The sequence below is a fragment of the Colius striatus genome, chromosome 9 (assembly GCF_028858725.1).
Source record: "Colius striatus isolate bColStr4 chromosome 9, bColStr4.1.hap1, whole genome shotgun sequence".
In the NCBI taxonomy this organism is placed as follows: Eukaryota; Metazoa; Chordata; class Aves; order Coliiformes; family Coliidae; genus Colius; species Colius striatus.
In genome coordinates, this window is record NC_084767.1 from 21,567,642 (window position 1) to 21,591,459 (window position 23,818).

The 23,818-nt window shown below is 51.7% G+C and overlaps 1 protein-coding gene across 10 annotated transcripts in view; it reads right to left on the bottom strand.

Annotated features, from left to right (window-relative positions):
* The window catches only part of PCBP3 (poly(rC) binding protein 3), a 59,933-nt gene that overhangs the window by 30,672 nt on the left and 5,443 nt on the right, over positions 1 to 23,818 (bottom strand). For all 10 annotated transcript variants that reach the window (XM_062002115.1, XM_062002112.1, XM_062002113.1 and 7 more), the window contains exons 2-5: positions 22,847 to 22,915; positions 22,161 to 22,251; positions 17,266 to 17,347; positions 15,935 to 16,041 (exon numbers count right to left, since the gene is read on the bottom strand). In XM_062002115.1, coding sequence (XP_061858099.1) covers positions 15,935 to 16,000 — 66 coding nt within the window. In that variant the 5' untranslated portion in view covers positions 16,001 to 16,041; positions 17,266 to 17,347; positions 22,161 to 22,251; positions 22,847 to 22,915. The remainder of the gene's footprint in view (positions 1 to 15,934; positions 16,042 to 17,265; positions 17,348 to 22,160; positions 22,252 to 22,846; positions 22,916 to 23,818) is intronic.

Below are 23,818 nucleotides of genomic sequence, written 5' to 3' on the forward strand. Positions count from 1 at the left end.
TAGAGAGTGCAGCTCCACAGAGGTCAAACACACAGCACTAGGAGACAGAATGTTGAGTTTGGCCCCAAAATGGAAGTTGCCCAGCAAGCCAAGCAAGGCTCTGCTGAGTATCCCAACCAGGCAGGCAGAGGATGGGAGCAGCATCCTCTGACACGGAGCCACGGCTTGGGAGCAGCCAAACATCTTTGCACTGTAGTAAAAGAAGCTCTGCCCCAAACCATCCAGAGAATGTCTTCCCAAAGAATGGTCCCATGGCAGAACAAATCGGCCTTTTAAACGCAGTTGCCTTTGGGAGGGTGCTCAGAGGAGGCATCCTCAGTACTCAGAGCAATCCAGTTCTTCCTTCTCCCTTGCTTTAGCAATTAAATATATTTGATTCTGGGAAGTTTCCTTAATCAGGAATTTCTTATGTCTTAAAAAAAAATCACCTCAGGCTCCAGTGACCAAGGAGAACAGGATGGAAACCCAGAACAGCAGAAAGACTCATCTTCTCAAATGCAAACAGATACACTTTGATTTTTCTCCTTTCCAGTTTTTCAGAGGTTGGAGTAGTTGCCTAAGCTGGCACTGCTGCATTTTTGCTTGCTGACACCTCACAAATACTGACACTCTCCTAAAACTCAATCAAAACTTCTAGTTAGGGGATTTCTGAACACCATGTGTTAAACTAATTTAGTACTATGACCATCTCCGAGACAGGAGACAGCATGTGAAGCAGAATAAGGGGAGGGAGGCTGAACTCTGGGCTGGACTTTGTTCTCCAGCCTGATGTACAAATGGGAGCTGAAAAAGTGGATGCTGGGATCCTCGCTGCCCCCTCTGGGCTGAGTGATAGCAGAGGGCTTGGCTGAGCTCAGGCAGAGCCAGTGTTCCTGTAAGGGTGGGAGACACCATGAGCTCCACACTTGCTGAATCCAGCCCTCCTCCTCCTCCTCCTCCTCCCATGCATCCACTTGGGCTCTCTGGGCACGTTAGCCACGCGCAAGTGAGTCCTGTGGCGCAGCTCTGGCAAGCACTGCCTTTGCCTCCTCTGTGAATGCCCAGCGGAGATCCAAGGCATCTGCTGCCATAGTGGGCAGCAGCTCCCCCAAGACAGCCCCTGTTAGCCCAGCACAAGGCAGCCTGCATTTCAGAGAAGGTGGCTGAGGTTCTCACAAACGAGCTCCATCCCAAAACCTTTCTTCTGACTTTGGCACTAGCACTGCTACTGCCTGCAGACCCCAGCTCCGCAGGGGGGCGTCTCTCTCATCTGCACTGAAGTCACAGAGAATCACAGACTCATTGAATCATTTTGGTTGGAAAACAACTTTAAGATTATCGAGGCCAACCACTCACCTCACACTGCCAAGCCCACCACTAACCTATGTCCCTCAGCACCTCAGCTCCACGGCTTTTCAGTATGTCCAGGATTGGGGGCTCCACCACCTTGACAGTCTCTAAGTCACCCTGGTGCCTCTGGGACAGACGGTCCTGCCAGAACATAGATGTGCGAGGTAAAGTTTCTCTGCTAGTTCTCGTCATGGAATATTCTCATCAGCATTCCGGGGATGCAATTTCATGGCTTTCTGTTATTTGTTTTGGGAGACTGCAATGTTTTGTTCAAACTCTCAAAAAACAAAGACAACTCAGTGCAAACACATCCCACAACCCACTCCTTCCCTGAAAGGTTTGGATGGAAAGCTCACAGGCACTGCTGAGTACACTCAAAGAAGACAGTCTCCACCACCCCCTCATCCATCTCAGCACCTCCAGAACATTACACATTCTTTACAGGTTTGGTCAGCGCAAGCTGATGAGCTACAACACCTCGGAGCCCTGCTGACCAAGTGCCCTTGCCAAGCTGTGCAGGTAAAGAGCAGGGTGGCCGGTGCACTGGTCTATACAGGGATGCTGTGCTGCCTCCCCAGAGAACTGCCCCTGAGACTTTCCCCTGGAGCACCTTGGCAACAGCAAAGTCACCCTGAAAAACATCCAATGTGCTTCCCAGGCTCTTCAGTGTTTCAGGAGCCCCACCAGCAGAAAGCTAGTGTTGAAGATGAACACAAAGCTTTAGTGTCCTTTGGCACACCACAATAAGCTATGGCACAGCCCAGACCTTTATCTTGGGGATTAATGTGTTTGACAGACTTTCGTGGCAGGGATTAACAGATTGGTCAGAAAGTCTGTTACTCAAAACAACATTTTCTGTGGCAAAGAAGGAAATATTTAAGCAGCTATGACCTCTCAATACCCTGTTCAGAAAATGACCAGCATTTTCTGACCCTTGGAACAGGAAAGATGTGCTAAATGTGGGGACAAGCAGGGGAAGCCAGGAAAGAAGCTGCTTTTCTGACATCTGATGCTTTCTAGCTTGTGTTCCTGAGGAGCACTGCCCGTCCACCTGCGTAAGCAAGAGCTTTCTCCCCACTCATCTGCTGGTGGCTTGATCCCACCATTAAGACCTAATCCGATGATTTTCAGTGCTGCGTTTTAGCAGCTGGGAAGCACCACGATGCAGCCAGCTCAGGATTATGACGACAGTGCAGTCTGGCCAGGTCAGGATGGGAGGAGAAAAAATGCCATGGCAGAAACCCCAAATCAAGCATTTCCTTAAACCCAGGCTATGGGTGGAAATACACCGGGCACCAGCGGGCTGCGGCTGCTAGATGAGAGGACAGCAGCACCATCTACATGAGCGACACCAAATGCTGCTTTGCAGTAAAGCTGCATTTCCAGCCGCTGCCATTTTCTGCAGACTGCAGTCATTTTGGTTGACCTTTCCTCTGCTCGCTCTTCAGCTCCACTGGAAATTTTTCAGAAATCTCAAACAAAACAAGAATAAAAGATGCCTCCGTGCTGCCTTGCTACATCCACCAGCAATATATCCCTGTTTCTCACCTGCCCGTGGGCTTCCCAATGTCATGGGACACAAATATCCTTGCTCTTGCCTTCACAGCAGACATCACTGGAGGCTTCAGCTTTGGCTTCAGTCTCAGTCTCCTGCTCCCATTTCCCTGCTCTCCTTTAAGTGAAATGTCTCCCCTCACAAGCCAGGATTTCAGTCGTTGGCAACTGACAAGCAATTACAACCCACCTTCTTCTCCTTACTTGTTTGCACCAGAGGGCTTTTCCAGTCTCACTCACCTCAACACCAATTACCCCAATTACTGTTGTGGGGATGCAAATGCACCTTCCTCTGTATGCTCCTTCCCTTCCCTTCCCTTCCCTTCCCTTCCCTTCCCTTCCCTTCCCTTCCCTTCCCTTCCCTTCCCTTCCCTTCCCTTCCCTTCCCTTCCCTTCCCTTCCCTTCCCTTCCTCATTTGCTACCTCTGTGCTTCAGGTGGTCTTCTTACTCTCACTTCTCTTTGCTGACTGCAAATCTTGGGAACTTTTCTCTATTTCCAATCATTTCCTACCACCCCTTCCATCAGTGTGACATTCTCCCTAGATTCTTTGCCCTACAGAGAGAAAGGGACGTTTTTTTTACACCAGGTGACCCTTCAAGGAGAGATATTGGCTCCAGGTACTGGTCCTAAGAGTTCGGGAGAAACTGGTACAATGGCCCATTGCTCCAGCCCCATCACACTGCTCAGACACCTCTCAGCCAAACACACTCTTCAGCACAGCCCAAAGATTTCCTCCAGGAAATTTCCAGTTGCTTTATGGGGTTTCTCCTTCATCTCATGCACCCATAAGCTGGTACCGGGTCGTGCATCCTGCTTTGGGTGTTGACTGTACCAGCCTCAGCTGCCACTGGTAAATGTATAGGTTTTCAGTGGGTTTTCCTGCATTTCAGAGTGATTTCTGACCTGATTGATAAACCAAGAGGGATGGAGATGCAGCAGAGGTTGTAGTGAGGTGGGGATCAGTCTCTTCTCCCAAGTAACAAGTGATCAGACATGATGAAATGGCCTGAAGTTGTGCCAGGGGAGGTTTAGAACGGAGATTAGGAGGAACTGTTTCCCTGAGAGGGTTGTTGGTCACTGGCACAAGCCGCCCTGTGGTGGATATGGTGGAGTCCCCATCCCTGGAGATATTGAAGAGCCATGTAGTGAGGTGCTGAGGGTGGGCTTAGTAGGGGGCTTGGCAGTGTGAGGTCAGTGGCTGGACTCAATGATCTTAAAGTTCTTTTCCAACCAAAATGATTCTATGATCGTGTGATCACATACCTCTAGCACAGCCCAGGAAAGCTGGGGAGCCTCTAAAACAAAGAGTAGCCAGAATCCCTGGCTCCAGCCCGTGGACACTGTAAGCACAGGGAGGGGTGTCCGGCGAGAGCTCCTGTCCCTCTGCTTCAGCCTGTGGCACCACAGCACTTCAGTGAGATCCTCAGCAGCTGCCCGTCCCATGCAGCCCAGCACCGCCAGCGTGCAGATGCGCAGCACATGGAAATCAGGACTGGGCCATGCATGTCAGCTGGTGTCAGTTGCTGCCCTCTCTACAGGCAGCCGGGCCTGGGGAAAATGCCTGGCTTTGAGGTGATGGCAGTGCCATTACTGCAATCCTTTGTGTGCGGGCCAGCAAACAAAGCTGCAGCTCCTCCCTACCCATCACCTCACGATGAAGGTCTTACATGCAATAACTTCATCCCGTGTGCCAGGCCGGCAGGATGAGAGTGCCTGCCTCTCACACTGATACATCTGCAGAAGACAGAAAACCTGGAGGCTTATGCTAATTACTGGGTTTATGGGAAATTTAGGAAGAGGTACCTGAGATCCAGATCTGCAGAGATCTACAGGACAGAGCATTTCACATGAGCCACTGCTGCACCGCAAGCAGAGAGGCTGGACACACGCCAGCGAGGGAAACCCAAGGTAGCGGGAGTAGGGTATGAGATGCCCTTGTGCAACCCAGAAAACCCTGTCTGGGATGCTTGCAGGGCTCATTGGTTGTGGAGCCATGAGCACGAGTTGAACCTGTTAAACCACCACCTTGACAAGCTGAGATAACCCTGCTTGGAATAATGATGGATCTTCAGTGAATTTGTTTGACTTGGTAGTGAATTGGAAGGCTGGGGGGAGCAGCTGGGTGAGAACAACGTATTTAATTCAGTCACTTCCAACTCACCCTGTTAGTTCCTTTTTCAATAATTTGTTAACAAAAATAGTATTTTCAGTGAATGCCAAATTGCTTAAGTACATCAGAAATTTTGCCCTGTGAAGTGACGAGAGCCAGAGCTCCTTGCAATGCTCAGCTGAGTCTGTTCCGACTCAGTGACCAAGAGCGACTTCGGATGTGTGTGAGTCTTTAGCAAGTGCTGGGTGGACTCAAGACAAAATAACATTTCCTGGGACAGGGAGAGTCACTCTGTCTCCTTGAGCACCGCTTTTTCCTCTGTCAGCAGATTAAAGAACAGATGAAAACGATCCATTAAAGTGTTCCCCTGAAATACTGCCTGTTCCTCTATGCTCAGTCTAACGCTTTGGAAAGTCTTGGGAGTGAGGGCCGCAGAGGAGCTGCTGATGGCCAGCAAGGAACAAGCATTGGTGCGGTCTCAAGGGCCATGATTGCCTCGGGAAGGCAGAGCCAGCAGCATCGCACTGCACCTCAGCCTGGGCCCTGCCACAGGGGTCAGCACTGCAGAGCGGGTCAGATCCTGCTGCGGCAAGAGAGATAGGAAAAAATCCCCAAGCTGTCACGAATTAGCTGACACAGCACTGCCCTGCACTGCAGAGGCATCTGAGGGAGGATGACCCCTTCAGTGCCATGCTCCATCTGCACCCTTGAATGTCCGGTGGGACACAAGGAACACCACCAGCCGTGTCACAAAGGGCAGCTGGAGAATGGGGAAACTGGTGTGAAGGAAAGGGAACCAGGACAGCTCACAGAGTATTTCTGCAAGCACCAGAGATAAACACCTCCATGGGTGACCCTTTGCAGAGCTAGGCAACACTCACAGGGCTGGCAGTGAGGAGGCTGTTCCTACTGTCCTTCGTGCCAGGGAAGCTCAAGGGCAGATGAAGGGCTGTGAAGATGTCAGAGAAACTCTCTAAATCCTCCCGAAACATTTCTTGGTGGTGCTCCTGTTAAACTGTCAGGCGACAGCCCAGGTGGAGGAAGCTCTTGGAGAGCAGAGCAAGAAGCCAAAGCGAGCTTGGCTTCTTCAGAAAAGGTGCGGTTCAGCAAGGTGAAGTACTGAGCTTGGCTGTGTGCAATTCAGTGCACAGAAACAGAAGAAGAACTTTCCTCGTCCACCTAAAAATGGCTGGGAACAACAGCTCAGCTTGCAGGATCTGCAGAAGGAAACCAAGAATGACAAAGTGTGTCCTCATGGAAGGAGGAGCCAGTAGAGAGCAACTGCAGATCCCCGGGACCAGCAAACATGGCCTGTGGGGAAGGGCTGGAGGAACTATGGCTCTGCAGGACAGTGGGTGGTGGGAGACAGGGCAACAGTCTTGAGCAAGAGGCTTAAAATGGAGTGGAGAAGATCAAGGTCAGACACCGGGAAAGAGATTCCCAAACCCATGTGCTGTTGGTGACAATGTCATTCTTCCAGTCATTATGGTTTAAATCCTACAAATACTTGCATATTTGCTAATAAAGCTCCTCTCTGCTGGACATGTGTACATACAACCTTAACACTGAGCTATGCCCAGTTATCAGCCATGCTGCAGCCTATTTTCCCCCCAGCCAGAGGCCGACGAACGGGAGTCAGGAGATGCTGCCTCACATGGGGAGATGCCTCAACAGATGCCCCAGGGATTCTCTGCAAGGGCCATGCATCAGGTCCCAGTGATCTGTGTCTCATCCAGAGGATGACAGAGCAGCCAGTGTTGGAAACGCTCCCCTCTGGAGATCAAGGGGCGAGACAATGAGATAGCAGTCCATGGCCATAGGTCCATGATGACTGCTCATAAAGGAGGAGAAACCACAGTGACTTGTGTGGACCTTGTTGGACAAGTGGTTTGTCCTCCAGCAGATCTGTGCAGAGCTACAGGCCCACTCCTGGCATCCTTTCAACTGAGGGGCAGCTGAGAGGAGAGTACCTCGGGGCCTAAGGTCTCGCTGCTGTGCCAAAGACTGCACAGCCTTAACCAGAACCTCAGGGTCTAACTCAGCCCTCATCTGAAAGAGCTGAATGGACCTCACCAGCGTAAGACTTTTGCCCATGCTGTTTCCAAACTGATGTTGCGTGGATGCAGAGCAGGAACCACACCCCCACCACTGCTGTTTGCCTTGATCCACGCATCAGGGATGTGACTTTCTGTCCTCTCTCTCTGTCTCCCTTGGTTCATGATGCACATCCTCTGAGACTTCCTGGAGAGCTGGGGCTGGGGGGCATCCACCTCCAAAGCAGATGTGTATGCAACCAAGGAGCACCTCCCTGCAGCTCAGAGCAGCAGGCATCGCATGGCTGGCCCCCTCCTCCCCCTTCCTCCTCCAGAACCCACTGGCTGCCTGGCTTTAATCCCACAGGCAGCAGCATCCCAATAATTTCCCTCCATTTTCAATCTACTGATCTGGGGGCAGTCTGCAAATCCCTTCATCCTCAGCACAAAGCAATCTACTGCCTTATCTCATCCCATCTCCATTTCTCTCTCTAATCCCTAGAAACAGGGATGAGACTCATAGTGCATGGTCTATTCTGTGGAAGTCTGTCCAGGAGCCATGGACAGACAGACAGACTGACATGAAGCACACAGGGGCAAACAGGAGATGCCAGGTCAAGACAGGCAAAGAGTCTTTTATTTTGGCCAGCCTCGGTCTTGACAAAAACCAACTGATTTAGATTATGATTTTTGTTTTTCTGAAGCAGCTGGCAGCCCAACACCACACTGTGCAGGATGAAAGATGGGGGCTTGGGGTGGCACTCGTGAATGCCACTCAGCTTCCTACAGCACCTGGGACCGGTCCTCACATCCTATCCCCTCCTGTTACAGGGACAGTGGGACAGCTAGGTCCTCCAATCCCCCTGTCCTGCACCATGCTGGGGACATACACGGCAGACAGGGGATAGCATCATTTGAGGGGGTCCTCCACCCAAAATGCCAAGTGAGACAAACAAGGAAGCCACAGCCAGCCTGGATCCATGAACCCCGGCTCCTCCAGGCTCTGGGCTGGATCTGGTGTTCTGCCTCTGATGCTCTCTACAAGCTGAAACCCATGACTTTCACCCTGGCCACAGATGCCCTCTGGGAATGGGAGACTGATTGGAGACATGGGAAGGGATTCCCTTTGGGCCTTGCCCTACAGAAGCAACTTGGTGTCAGGACTGAGCGCATCGCTCAGGATGCAGCACTAACCCCATCCTTCCTTTTCCAAACATCCACTTGTGCAGGGCTGGAGGAGGCGGGGGGTGAGTCCATGCTCAGTGGCCACCACAAAGCCATCTCCTGCCATCTCTTTGCCCCCAGCCGAAAGCACTGGGAGGAAGGAGAGTGCCGGGTTGGTGTGCGGCACAGTTGTCTGGCAGGCACGCCAGCAGTGCAGCCGGGCTGCACAGCCCCCAGCCCCTGTGCGGTGGTGGTGGCTCTCCCCAGCTTTGGCCGGCGAGGAGAAGGATGGGGGCCCTCGGCAACCGGGGGTGGATTGCTGCCGCGCCGCACTCAGACCCTGACAGCAGGCTCCAAAACTGTCACTCCTGATCTGTTTTCACTTCAGCTAAACCTCAACCCCGATTAAAATCAAGGAGAGCTGCCTTCTCCTCTCTCCTTCTCCTCATAGTAGGTCCTCTGTAACCTCGGGTCCAAACACCGAGCCAGACGCACCGGTGAGGGAATCGGTGAATCTTCTCAGCTGGCATTGGGGCTGTTGGAGATGGGGCTACCACCACCCATCCCCAAACCTGGCCCTGCTGTGTGGGCATGGCCACTGCAGCAGCCCCATCCCCATGGGGACGCGGATCTCTGTGAAAATCTAGGGAGGGATGTGCCACGACAGCATAACCTGCCTCTGCAAGGAGTGGTACTCCGTCATCTCTGGCTAACAGTGTGTCTATGGGTTACAGCAGATCTAGTAGTGTTGGGAGGGCCTGTGCTGGCCCCCACTGCCCAGTGCCAGCTCATTGAGGAAAGTCTAAATAAAATAAACCTGATATGTGGGGAGGTGGGGGGATGGGACACATATCGCAGCACTCGGATGGATCCTTTCAATGAGAAGCTAAAAAAACTCACTACAGGGATGGGGACAGCCCTTATCTATAGAGGATGTGTTCAAATCCACTCGCCATTTCAGCTTGCCAAAAGGGAGCTCCAGAGGCCTGGCACACTCAAGCCACACAGGCTGCCATCCACCCTTGAAGTGGATGCCAGAGGTGCCACTTCTGCAGCATGTCGCGGGGCCCAGGAAACATCTTCTGCTTTGCCAGAAGCAGACACGGCATATCGCTACAGACCAGAGTTGGAGCTGCAACAGCTCCGCTCCATTGGGATGAATGAAGCTCATCACTCAGCAGTGCTTTGCCTGCTGCACAGCAAGTGCCCATTTTCTGAGGGAAGACTAAAATAACTGGAGGAAAGAAACAATCATTGCCTGAGACAAGCAGCCCTGAGACCACCGCACCAGGGAGGGTAAAAGCATCATTGGTCAGAAAAGCATTCTGCAAGCTGGTGAGCTGGTGAGGTCTCCTTGGCTTCCACCTCAAACTGGCGCTGGCTGCCACAGAGGTGTTTTGCTCAGTATGCCCCGTACAGTCCATGCCACTGATTCCAACACCATTCATATTTCCCGATCCTATGCACAAAAATCCCACAGCTTCTGTAACGTGTTTTGAAAGCAGAAATTGCACTTACTCCAATATGAACATTACAATAAAATAAATAAAGAAGAGGGTTTTTTCCTTTGGTCTGGATCAGTAGCCTTTTCCCCCCATCTCAGAAGGACCAGGTTTCTTCAGAAAGAAACATTGTCTTAATTCAGCAAGATTAAAGGAACATTTTTTTTTAACAGATATTTCTAAGGAAGGAAGAATTTCAAACTTGCCTTTGTATCTGAGAATGCTAAAAATGTCTATATAAACTAATCCGCAAAAAGCCGGGCAAGTATGAGAGGAAGAGCTTCAGAAATCTCCATGAATTATTTTGGAATTCTGTGTTAAAAGCAAAAGCCCAGATATTGGGGAAAACTGACGTTTTTCAGGGTTTGGTTTCCGTATCGAAATGCAGGCTAGCATCTGTCCCTGCATCTGTCAAAACAAAGGTCAATCCTTTTATGGAAACTTAAACACAACGCCCTTGATCCACCGTTTCTCGTTTATTTTTAAGCCGGATGTGAGTTCTGACTAACAAAATCAGATTTTCTAATACGCTTCACATTAAAACTACATTATCCCAGAAAACTCAGATTACAAGAAAAATACGTCGAAGAACATCTTCCCTTTCTAACAAGGAGGCGATATTTGGGAATTGATTTCAACGGCACTTAAGTCCACTACAACCGTCGCGACTAATATTTCACTTTTCTACTTGTAATGCGATGGTGGAACCACAGAAAAGGAAACAGAAATGTGATGGTATCAGGAAGAATTTAGCTACCTTGAGTAAAATGCGTATCTGAAGGGAAACTGAAAAGAAAACAGCACGAGATTCATAATAAAAGGTATTCTTGTCTCCAAATCTAATTTCCCTGGCATAGGGGAAAAAAATTAATGGAAGTAGAACCAAAAGGCAAAAATGAAATCCAGTGGGGCTGGGGGTTGTATGACGCTGCCTGACTGAGATGTGATTAACACCTATATGTTCTTTTAGTACCCATTTCTTTAAGGCAATTTGATTTGTGCTGTTCCCACCCAAGCGCACACATAAACACCGCTGCCCAAAGCCCATGCAGAACAATCACACAAACCAGGAATGGCCGAATGTCCTGGTGAACGCAGACGGACACATCCCCACCCGGGGAGACATTCTTGGGCACCGGCCGCCAAGATGCAGGTCAAATTGAATTGTATCACAATAAAGCACATGATATACCCAGGAACTACACTTTTGCCAAACAATTTTGCAAAAATATATTGCCAACACAGAAGACGCTTGAGGTGCAGCCGTTATCCTATGCTAACTCCCTTGCTCACGCACTTATTTCTCCCATAATCCCACCTCCCGCTGACACAGACCTAAATTTCCCCCACAAAGGATTCACTTAAAATGCCTCTTAAGCGTTCCAAGCTCTTCTAAGCCACAGAAGAGCCCCAGATCTGACTCATTTCATGATTCTTCCCCAGTTGCCATCAGTAGGAAAAGTTGCATGCTGCAGGTGGTCTCCCACCAATGCAATGCTTTAAATCTTCTTACCTTCTCCAAAGAGCTGCTTTAGCGCCGATTTGGCGTGAGGGGTGTCCGGACAGATGGCCGATCTTTTCACGTTTGGAAAGGACAAAAAATGCTACGGGGGGAAAAAAAAACCCCAGTGATTTTTTTCGCTGTGCGGCGCAGAGGGCTCTGAACCTCATTGGCCCTGGGAGGTCCACCACGTGGCATGGGATGAAGAGCACGTGACCTATTTTCTCCCAAATCCCTTGGTTTGCTGGAAAGGGGGATGCACTCACTGCAGATCTTCATGTCATTTCAGTGGGCTTTCTTTTTTTTTTTTTAATTTATTTTTTTAAAGGCCACTGAGCAAATCGAGTTGCCTGCAGGCAACGAGAGCAAACCAGCCAACGCTTCCAACACAAAAGAGAAAGGAGCTCGGGTATGAGAGGAGCACTAGGGTGCTGCCTGTGTGCAGGGGGAAATTTGGAGATCTTTAACAGGGGCAGCATGGTGCCTGCCCACCCACTCTGGGGACGGACGAGAGGAAGGTGCACAACAACACTCATTTGGCTCCCAGCGGTGGGATGCGCTGAGCCTTCCACTTCACGGGCAGCAGCAGCAGAGGGAAGGACCAGGATGAAGTCCTGACTGCAGAGCCCAGAGCTCAGATGGCTCCCCGAGACTCAAAGGAAAGGGATATGTGACAAATGCTCCATCACCAAAACTAGATTATCTTATGCCCTCATGTTGCTCCTGACCCCTCCCAGGCTGATCTCATTCTCTGCTGCCCTCCTGGCTAATGCATGGTGATTGCATCAATCAACTACTCCAGGAGATGATAAGTCTCCTGCTTTGGAGACAGAGGGTCGGCTGAAATAGAGTTTTTGGAAGAAGGATGAAGTGCAGGAGAGGGAGCATGGCACGCTCCGGGCAGGCATCGCCTGCTCCCACCACCGCATGGCCACATCAGGCTCAAGGGGCACTTCAGAGTTTCCTTCCACAGACACTTGCCAAACCCAAAACACAGCAAAATTCTCGGAATGTTCTGGCCCCGGGGAGTCCTTGAGGTCCTGAGGAGCAAGACAAGGCAAGCTACAGTTCCCAGCATCTGTCTTTGCTGGTGCTGGACATCCCTCCTCATCCCAGCTCTGTATTTCCTAGGGGAGAGCAGCTCCCAGCCAGCCACGGTCCACAGGCCAAGCACCTCCCAGCCTTCCCTTGGTAAACACAGGCACCATTCCATTAGCGTCACTACACTCAGTTTGGGGAAGAGAAAGGGGACTTTTGGAGGCCAAGATATCCTCTCATTTTCCCCAACAAAGCTCAGGCTCCCGGGTCGTGCCAGTCAGAAGCTGCGCTTTTCTGGCCACCTGAGTCTCTGCCTGGCAGAGCCCTCGTCTGCGTCCTTCTGTCGTGCCCATGATACGGCTGCTCATTGCTACCGCCAACCAAAAGCCCCAAGGGAATCTACCTCCAGCATCTGCCCTTGCATTTCAGCGATGGCACTTCTGCACAGCAGCTGCCCTCAGCCAACCTGTCATCCAAGGGATGACAGCCTTCCTAAGGATAACGCTAAAGGCTTCTCAAAGAACCCGTCGAGCTTGGGCTTTGGTGAAAAAGTGCAGGTCTGGCCACCTCCGTGCCTTCTCTGCGTCACCACCACATCCCAACACAGCACTGGCTGGGTTCTTCCTTGCAGCTCGTCGCCCACACGAGGACGGGAAGTGTCAGGAGCACAGTCCCTATTTCCAGGCCCTTCCCGAGCCCGTGCTATCTTACCACACTGCTATCAAACCCACAAAATGCCACAAAGGGTGCAGAGAAGTGCAGGGTTTCACCTGAAACCTCTGTCTCACAGACTCACACTTCTCCAGCCACTTGCCAGAGGATGGGGCATTTTATTCCAATAAATATGAGCTGAGAGAGAAACTTGCCATACTCAAATACAAAATATGGACACATCCAAAAGTGCTTCACTTGCTGCCTTCCCCTCCTGAATTTTGCGATGGCCAGTGCAGAAGGGCAGAGAAGAACCACTTCCCCACCTTCCAGCCCTGCAGCTCCCTGTTTGCAGCCCCCTCGTCCTTCCCCAGTGATATCCAGCTAAATCTGCCTCCCAAGTAATCTTCTGAATAATTATATAATAGAGAGGCAGGCAGAGAAATCATTTTAGGCTGCTCTGTTGATAGAAAGCAAGCTGGATTAAAAGATCAGAACAAGCAATACTTAGATTAAAATGGTTTGTGATTTTCAGCTGCAGAAAAATCTGTGGCTAATGCACGGAAGACGTTGGAGGAAGGCGCATCATCTTTCTTTTCCCAAAACCAAGCTTTCTATGGATTAATCAAGGCAAGTTCTAAGTTTCCAACCCATGCTCAGGTTTTGTTTCCAAATGGGTCAAAGAAATATAATTTGCCATTCCACAGGGCATTTTATCTAAAGAGGTAAGAGCAGTGAGAGGATGCTTTGAGTTACGTTTTGCCCTGTGAGGCGAGCCTGAATGAAACACCGTCGACACACGGCTGCTTGTAACAACAGCAGACCCCTGAGTCAGGAGAAGCAGCGTGCAGCTCAACAGACAACTTCATCACCTCTGAGAAACGTGCCTCCTGGCACACAGCGCAGGCTGTGTCTGTGCCAATGCCTCTGCCTTTCCCGCACGCCTCCCTGCAGCCCCAAGCTGATGGCAGGCAGCTGCCAGGCCTACCAGCAGCGTGTCGGCCACGGCTGGGACAGCCCATCGGACAGCAGGGCAGCTCTGTGGGTGCTGATACCGCATCACCCCGGCCCCCAGCAAGGTCAGCAGCATGGGGTGCTGACTGATTGCTTTGGAAAGGCGTGAAGGGGAGGCAGGAAAAAAAACGGGGTGAGAAAGGACCTGAGGCTGGGGGCCGAAATGCTCTGCAGGGCACAGCGCTCATCAGCCGCGGCCCAGATCGATGCCACTGGCTTTACTCATTCACCTTCAAGTGCAGATTAAGCAGAAGGGTCAGACTAGGAAATCGTTTGCCACCAGTGGGCACGTCCCCACCACCACCCCACAGCCTCATGTCTGTTTCCCTTGCCAGTGTGGACAGTCCTCACCCATGTACCTCGCTAACCCCACAGCACCTCTGGCCCCAGCACTAGCAGTGACCACTTGTTGCATTGTCTGCGTGAAGGATGAAGGAGCAGCAGCTTCCCAGTGCCAAGTTGTCTCCAAAAACTCGGTTGTCTTCCAGGTGGCCCTAAGACCTGTAGTTCCTCTATAAAATAGTCACAGCACTACATGCAAAGGACCAGCTCTGAGTTCAAAGGATGAAATTTCACGAGGCAAGAGGTCCAAGATGCAGCCCAGAAGAGGGTTTAGCATTTAAAATGAAAACCACACCTTGCTTTGCACAGAGCCAGGCATCAGGCACCAATCCTGCCTGCATAGGCCTCCCAGAGAAGAGATGTAGTGCTGGACAGGGAGTGTGGGAAGGCAGAGAAGCGAGGTTGGAGACCTCCCCGAGGGGAGGTGGGAGCTAGGGGCTGTGGCAATGTTCACGCAAATGATGTTTTAATAATCACTTCTTGCAGAAGACTGTGGTTAAAGCCTGAGAATCAAACACACGGACTGGACACACTGGGCTTCTGACCATTTATGGAAACACAGTCTGGGGCCTTGGTCCCAGTTCCTCAAGCAAGGACACATCCCAGTAATGGGGATTCCTTCCCCAAGAACTGCTGTGCTGAGGTAGGTGCCAGCCAGTGGGGAAGAGGCAGGACCCTCCAGGGTACCCTCACAAGAGCATCCCTCCTTCAGCTCGTGGCTTCTAGACTACCAGCAGGAAAGGCAATGCCACTCTCCACGCCCCCAGAAACCCTCTACAGATGGGTGTGTTTTTAAGAGGGTGCCCATAGCACACAGGAGCCCTCAGACAATGCATGCTCAAGGCCAAGTATAACCAGTACCCACCACCTCACCAGCGACCACAGACAAGCCTCCTCACAGTTTTTTGGGCAAGTGCTACCCTTGATGAACCTTATTGGGTCACCTACAGCCCTTGAGGGAAGCCTCCACTCCCTTATCCAAAATCCTTTATCTTATTGCAGTTATAGGGTGTTGCTCTGTCTGGTGTCTCCCAGGGTTTTATGTGCAGAAAGCAGGGATTAGCGACACTTTTAAAGGGAAGGGGAGAGAAGAGAGTTGTCTGTCACTACAACATTGCTGCTTTATGGAGCTGTCTTCTCACTCGGAGATGTGTGTCCTCCTCTTCACTAATGGAAAATGTTGCCCCGCTGTCCATTTGTGATAGTCAATGCCTGGGACAAGATGATGGCCCCAGGCCAAAGCACATCTATTTTAGTAACAAAAGCAGAGTGACTGATGAAAATAAGCCCATCTATGCACTTCCCAGCTTAGATCTTCAGCTGGTTTTAATGGATGCCTGTGACCAACGTGGCAGAAAGTGGGCGGCCGAGCACAATGAGGGCAGAGGCGGCAGGATGGGAGACCTGCACGGGTGCGTGATCGTGACAGCCCCTATGCAGAGTGAGGCCCCAGCAGCAAAACACACCTCTTGTAGGAGCCCTGTGGCCAGGACTGCACGGTGCAGAGAGCAAAAGCCCTTTCCCTTTTTTGCCCATGCCACAGCAGTGCCCTGTGCATGGAGCCGGGTCCCAGTAGTGCAGCACCCATGTCCTCCCTGCTGGTGCTGACAGCCTAAGGGAGCGCAAAGTCTCCCAAGGATTTGAGAAGGGATTGAACTGGCCTTACCTTACCCTGCTGGCTGGCCTTACCTTACCCTGCAGGCTGGCCTCCAGCTCCAGAGAGATGCCTCGGAGGGTCCGGTTGCACCAGAAAAGGGCATGCTGTGGTGGAAACCGGTGGTCCGCGGCACCAGCCTGTGGCCTAGGACAGGCAGACGTTAGGCATGGCACAACACAAGAACACCCAACTGCTGCTTACTCTCCAGGAAAAGTGAATCGCAGAAAGAAATAAAACATGAGTTTGGTCAGAGGGGCACAAAATGACTGGGAGTATCACCTGCAGGTTGTTTACAGGGCAGGCAGCAAGTCCTGCCTATATTCTTCTCTACATCTCTACATTTGGAGAGGTTCTGCCCCAGCATTCATCATTCATCCACCCATGAAAAGAGCTGGGCCATGGAGGAGGGGGTTCCCAGAAGAGGACCCCAGTAAGCACCCCCCAGTTGACCCCAGCCTGTCAGAGAGAGTAGGAGCCAGGGCTCTGCATCACCCAGAAATCAAACCACACTGGAAATAATCCAGCACGTACAGTGACATGGGCGCCGGGTTATTTTTATTGCTGTGTTTTTGCTGCTGCTCCCAATAAGCGAACTGGGGCATGCATTACCCGTCAATAAAATCAATTGAGCAGCCTGAGCCATTAATAAGCTGAGTGCCAGAGGGAAGAAAAACCTCTCCGTCTCCCAAAATATCCTTTGGGCGGCAAGGCGGGAGAGCTGCAGGCCTCACTCAGGGCTTGGACCTGGCACTGCTCTTGTCGTGCCAGAGAGGCTTGTCTGTTATACAGGGAAACCTTCTTCCTCCTGGTGACTCAGCAACCTCCCTGCTCATCCCCAGTGACCTGGGCACGAGGGGCTGATGCTTCTGCCACGGGAAGAAGCCCATCATGGTGAGGGGAGCCCATGGGACCTCCCCAAGGTCTGTCTTTGATCCTGCCTGCTGCTCACAGCTGCGTCAGCACTAAGGTCAGAGCAGGTTGCCCAGGGCTTTATCCCTTTGGGGCCTGAAGACCTTGAGAGATGGGAACTACAGAGCCTCTCAGTGACCAGCTGTCCTCTGAATTAACTTTATTTTTTTTCTCCTACAATACCCTATATGTCTCTGAATGGCAGCCTTGCCCTCCAAGGTGTCCAGCTGGTGTCACCTACAAGAAGGACAGGTCCCAGGAGGGACTCTGTAGAACTTCAATACTCTCCACAGAGCTTACAGAAGCAGAATCAATTTAAAATCCCACTAACTGTCACAATCACAACATCCTTTCCCACAGGCTCTCAAAAGACAGAGAGGAAAAGAAAAAAAAAAAGCCAAACAAACCCAAATAGCCAAAAATAACTGGAGAGGATGGAATGCCCAAAGTTCAACTCACCTTTGGAGGAGCAGCAGGGGCAGGTCAGGGATCCTGCGAGGCAGACAGCTGGAGGTCAGCAGTGGAACCAGTAGGGGAGGACCTGGAAGACAGCACAACATCTCAACACCCACAGTTCCTGGCCAGCCCCCTACCCTGGAATCCACAGAGCATCCTCCCAGCACTGCTGCCGTGGCTGAGGACAGCCCAAGGGAGAGCGAAGCACAAGAACAATACAGTGCCAAGCAGAGGAACCCATAGTCATTGTGGTTTTTTGTGACAATTAGCAGAAAGTTATGGTCACTGATTCCAGTATTGTGAAAAAGAAGGAAAAAACCTCAACTACACACCACCTTAATCAAATGCACATGAATAAGGGAACTCAGACAAGGATTCAGGGTGCTGGAAGCGCAAGGGGCTCCTCAGTCCCAGCACAGGCACATCTCCCCTCACCACTGCCCATATGGGTGCAGAGCAACAGCCCACAGCAACGCAGCCACAAGTTCACAAGGAAAGAAACTTCTATCTGTCTTCTAGGTCATAGGTTTAAGTCGGTCCCAAGACAAAGTTTAGCATTAGGGAAATGTGCCATCAAAGAATTTGTCAGCAGTTAATCAAACACTGGTCAGTCTCCCAGCATCTCTGGTGGATTGATGGGCCAAGGCAAATTGTATGAGGTATAACAAGGCCAAGTGCCAGCTCTTGAACTTGAACCACAACAACCCCAGGCAACACCACAGCCTTGGGGCAGAGGGGCTGGGAAGCTGTCCAGAAGGAAAAGGACCTGGGGATGTTGGTCAACAGTGTTTGAACATGAGCCAGCAGTGTGCCCAGGTGGCCAAGGGCATCCTGGCTTATGTCAGCACTAGTGTGACCAGCAGGACCAGGGCAGTGATTATGCCGCTGTATGGGGCATTGGTGAGGTCGCACCTCGAAGTCCTCTGTTCAGTGTTGGGCCCCTCACTCCAAGAGGGACATTCAGGGGCCGAAGCATGTCCAGAGATGGGCACCAGAGCTGGGGAAGGGTCTGGAGCACAAGCCTGATGGGGAGTGGCTGAGGGACCTGGGTGTGTTTAGTCTGGAGGAGGCTGAGGGGAGACACGATCCCTCTCTGCAACTACCTAAAAGGAGGCTGTAGTGAGGTGGGGGTTGGTCTCTTCTCACAAGTAGCAAGTGATAGGACAAAAGGAAACAGCCTCAAGTTGCACAAGGGGTGAGCTAGATTAGGGATAAGAACTTTTTCCGTGAGAGGGTTGTTAGACACTGGCACAGGCTGCCCAGGAGGTGGTGGAGTCCCTACCCCTGGAGATATTGCAAAGCCATGTAGCTGAGGTACTGATGGAAATGGTTTAGTGATTGGCTTGGGAGTATGAAGTGAGAGGTTGGAGTCAATCTTGGAGCTCTTTCCCAACTGAAACGATTCTATGATTTTATGATTCTTGTTACATTACAGCTCTTCCACTATTCTACCAACAAGCTGCATCGTGCGATCCTGGCCATGACCATGGGTGCATGGTCTTGCACTATGCACCCATGCAGAGGAAGGCCTGCTTCCAGCATAGTGCTTTTCAATGAATGTTTGGTGCAGACAGAATTGTAAGACAGTCTCAAAACCTGCTATTTCTGCCTTGCAGCCCCCACTGGTGTTCTCTGTGATCAAGTTGCAGGTCACCTCCAGGCATGGCGAGGCCTGTATTTCCCAGAGGACTGATGCTGTGCAGGGGGCAACCTCAGCTCCAGCACAGCTACCAGTGCACCTCAGGTCACCCAAAGGCTGCCCCAAGCAGAAACCTCAGCACCATGAAACACATCTTGGCTATGGCTGCTTTAGGCATCCCCTGACTGCTCCCGTGGGGCCATTTCCAGACCTCTGCCAGAAGCAGCCTTCCAGTGGTACTGCTGTGGCCAAAGGGCAGTGGATGAAGCCACTGACAGTGTCCCATGTCACACGTGGTGGCATCTTCCTCATCAGTGACTGATGCAAGGCAGTCAGGAGTCATCTTAAAGGGCAGTTTAGGGACAAGCAACCTTTTTGTCTGCTGGCAACTATCACCCTTCCTGCCACCTCCCAACCCCTCTCGAGCATGGCTAAGGCCCCATACTTTATGTCTGCGCTGGCAGTACAAGCAGAGGAGCCAATCACTTATTTTCCTATCTGTTTCTCTCCAGTGAGACAGACACTGTGAGAAGGACACACAATCACAGAATTCCAGAACAGTTAGAGTTGGAAACGACCTCTAGAGATCACCCAGTTCAATCCCCTGCTAAAGCAGGTTCCCCTAGATCAGGTCACTAAGGAATGTGTTTGGAAACTTTCAGAGAAGGAGACTCCACATCCTCCCTGGGCAGCCTGTGCTGGCGCTCCCTCACCTGAACAGCAAAGAAGCTTTTCCTCATGCTCAAGTGGGACTTTCTGATTTCACCAGCAAGATATCATACCAAAAGCTTTCTGTCTCTGGACCCAGAGTGGTGAAGAGCATGGTTCTGTTTCTGCATGGCCAGCTTGCCTGCTAGCTCTCAGGGACCAGGTCCCATTTGTAAATTTGTCTAGCAGCACTCATGGGGGCTCACCAAGCATGCCAAAGGAGTCACTTGTGAAGAGCAGAGCGGCAGAGGTGCCCAGATCCTAGCAAAACCACACCTATTGCTCCCAGAAAAGCACCTGATGATGTCATGAATTTCAATGCACCAGTCCACACGAAAGTCAGCCTTTGTAGACTGCAATGTCTCAGCATCCTTAACTCATCTCTGAGAGGCACCAAGCCCCCTGAGTGGCAGGGACCTCATGCAGGGCAGAGATTCCCAGGGGCTTGGAAGCATGCCAAGCTTGATGCCACCCATGTGCACTGGAGGACTTATCTGTCTCATTCCAAGAGGCCCAAAATTTCGAAACACTTAGTCTTGAGTGGGTAAGGAAGTATCACAGACAGGTGGCCAAACATCCTCTGAACAGGGTTTGACCATGTTGCATCAATAGGACACAATGATGAACAAACTGGGCGTGGCTCCTGGCCCATGCCTAGTCTCGGGGGTGAGCTGACGGGTACACCCCCGAGTGAGCAGGTCCTGAGCCCAGGCTCAGGGGGCTCTGATGACTCCCCTGCTCTCACTGCAGCGGGGTAAGATGAGGAGCATTGCTGTCGAGGACATCCATGGGCATCCAGGGCAGCACTTAGGCACAGCACTGCCTTAGCAGGTGTCTGGAGCACGCCAGCTCCTCAGTCCAAAGCAGCAGATCCTACTGGGAATCATTTTAAGGGCCTCTCAAAGACACATAGATGAGGTGCTGATGGTTTAGTTTAGCGATGGGTTTCGCAGTGCTGAGGTCAGTGGTTGGATTAGACAATCTTAAAGGTCTTTTCCAACGCTAATGATTCTATGATTCAAAGCTGCTCCAACACCCAGTCTGCCTCTCCTGCAAGCTCGGCCAGTCCAAGTGGACTTCAGCTTCCCCCTCATCCATGAGAATTTGACTGCTTGTGCCCATAGGGCATCTGTGTTAGCAACCATGGGGCACCACTGTAGGATCTGAGGTTTGCAGAGAGCTTGCAGATCTCCTGCTGCTTTGCTGCAGCTCCCCAGGGAAAACTCAACACCCCTGGGAAATCCCCATGGTGAGGGATGCAATGGATGGATGGGATAGAATGGGGATAGTCTCCTACCAAATCACCAAGCCCCTGAGCTGTAGTATACCGTACAGACAGGAACATCATCAAGATGGCTCCATCTGCATTGTCGCCTCAGGCTGCCAGCCCGTTCATCTTGGAGGGGACCCTGCTCCCACTGGGTTGGGTGGGAGGTGTGCAACAGCCCCCACGCTGCTGGGAGACGCTTTGTTCTGCTGTTTGGGGTCTTCAGCACAGCAGCTCATTGCGCAGAGGAGAGAATGATCCTCCCCTGACCTGTGTTCCCATCATCCGCTTTGCTGGGTGTTTTACGCAGACAGAGGCAATGATTTTAATGTCCCAGTGAACAAGCTGTCAGTACACATCAGCCTCAAAGGGCAGACTTCAGATATGGCTTCTCCTCCCCGGCGCTGCCCGGGCACAGAAAACCGATTCCAACTCTGCACACACACGCACACACCATGCATGTGCCACCGGTGCCTGTTATTTTCCAGCCTTTTAACAAAACATCCTTCAAAACCCCAGTCCTGGGGAAAGGGAGGTGGGGAGCTCAAGGTGGGGGGCCGTAGGCAAGCCGCTGGCGGGTTGGGGGAGTGGGCAGCCCCCCCAGGCAAGAGCCAACATGATGTGATGGGACCTGAGTGCTCTGAAGCCGTCAGGAGTCTGGGCAGAGATGAGCTGAGAAAAGTCATGAGCGGAGCTGACATCTGCCCCCTGGGCGGGCACCTAATGAGTGGAGACATTGTCCATTTGGGGAGATGAGGTAAAGTTAAAAGATTTCCGAGCTGACACCTGGCAGCCTCCATCGAAACGGCGAATGAAGGAGAACGGAGATGGTGGGGGCAGGCAAAAGCAGTCCCCCTACCTCCCCGGGCTCCACAGTGGTGGCTGAATGGGATGGGGATGGCGCTGACGTCTCAGCATCCTGTCTCCACTGCCTGGAGCTCCCCTCGTGATTTTCTGCCATACTAGAATAGAAAATGGTGCTGAGAGCTGCGCCCCTGGGATCACCCCTGCAGGGGTCCTACAGGGCCATATAAGGTAGTGCCATGGGAGAAGCATGTTCCCGGGTCCCGTGGCACACCAGACCTGTCCTCGGCTGAGATCCAGGCATGGGCACAGGCTCCTGAGGCCCCACAGATCCAGAACAGGAAGGCATTCAGCAAAGCTCTGGCCCCTGGCAGCCCTCCCCCAATGCTTCCACAAACCTAGTTCAGTCAGTCTCTATAAATCCAGCTTCCCTTGCTGTCAGCTCTTCCTTAACTTACCTCCAGTTTCTTTGCTACTCACCACATTCAGCTGGTGCCTGGTGATGAGACAGGAGTGGCGGAGCGGGAGAAGGGAGAGTCTTGTATTGCCCCTATCACCTCCTGGTTTTCCCCTGTGGAAAACCTGGCTCTAAAAGTGCCCATGAGCCAACAAACTCCCTCATTTACCCCCAAAGCCTGCACTGAGATTCTTTCCTGCCCACCTGCCTGTCTGCTTTCCTACAGGCCAAGAAGGTTTTAGAGGGCAGCCATCTCCTTGGGACCATCCTGAGTGGAAGGAGGGGTGGCCCTTGAGCATCCTCAAGGCTTTCTACCATCCAACAACTTGTCACTGCTCTGCACAGTTTTCGTCAGCTCCACTGACAAATGCCCTCGGGCCTAAAGCACATTACAAGAGGGATTTTTTATTTTTGGGGGTGGTTTTGCTCCTTTCTGACAGATACAGCCAGAAATGTCTAGCCTGGGCTGCAAACCCAAGGCCAGCTTTGCCTGGGGTGCCTGGGAGTGGAGACAGCAGCTGGGCTCCAGCCTCTCCTCCCCAGCACCCACTGACTTGCTGGGCTCGAGCAGATGGAATGGCCACAAATCCACCCCTAAGCCAGGGAAGTGGACTAATCTCCCAGAGAACAAGTCAGCCATCGAGGAAGGAAGTTCAGTGTTTCACCTTTTCCTCCCTCCCCCAGCAAACACCAGCAGCAGCCAGCATACCTGGAGGGACCTCAGTATCCCTGGAGGTAGAGGAGACAGTGGCAGGGACCTGGCTACCTAGTGGAGACCCTGTTTTGAAACAAGCAGACATTTCATTTAGGCAACAGTAAGCTAAGCCATAGCTAGGAGACACGGCAGCTGGTGTCTCCTTGGGAGAAACCACATTTGGTGAGTTTATAAAACTTCCAGAGTGCTCCCAGCCACAAAGGGCCGAGGCCTCACTGCACCCGTGAAGTCCTTGGTGGGCTTAGGATGCCTGAGGAGCAGCCACCGGCATGAGATGGACCATCCACAGTGGAATCTCTGGTCCTTCCTTGACTTTGGGGAGGGATGGGAATTAGGTCCATCGGGTGGCCATAGTTAAAGTCCTCAGGCTGGGATCTGGAGACCCAAACAGGCTCTCTCCAAAGCCCAGACAGCACTAAGGATTAGGCGTGATGTAACATGCCAATGTCAAAGCACGCAAGCCAGAGTCAAGACCCAGCCGCTCCCCGGGATATTACCTGTGGCCAAGCCCACTCTGTGCCTTTCAGAAAGGTGTTTCTGCCCAAAAGATCCCTGAATAGATGACTGCCCGAGAAGATCCCTGGGACTGCACCACTCAAACCTGTTCCCGGGCTGTTAGCAAGCAGCCTACTCCTCCAATCCATTTTCCTTCTGCTCCAGAAGCAACAGAGAGTGAGGAGGTGAGCAAATTTGGTGCCATCCTCTGTTCTTCTGGTTTGGTTTTTTTTCCCTTCCATTCTTTCTTTATAATTTTCCTTCTCCCCTTGCTTAAGGGCTGGCAAAACTACTTCTGTGTGATTGCAAGGGAGAAATGTTTTGCCACATATTGGCATAGAACCATAAAACCATAGAATTGTTTTGGTTGGAAAGATCTTTAGGATCATCAAGTCCTACCATTAACCCAACACTGCCCAGCCCATCACAAAACCATGTCCCTCAGCACCTCCAGAGATGGGAACTCCAGCA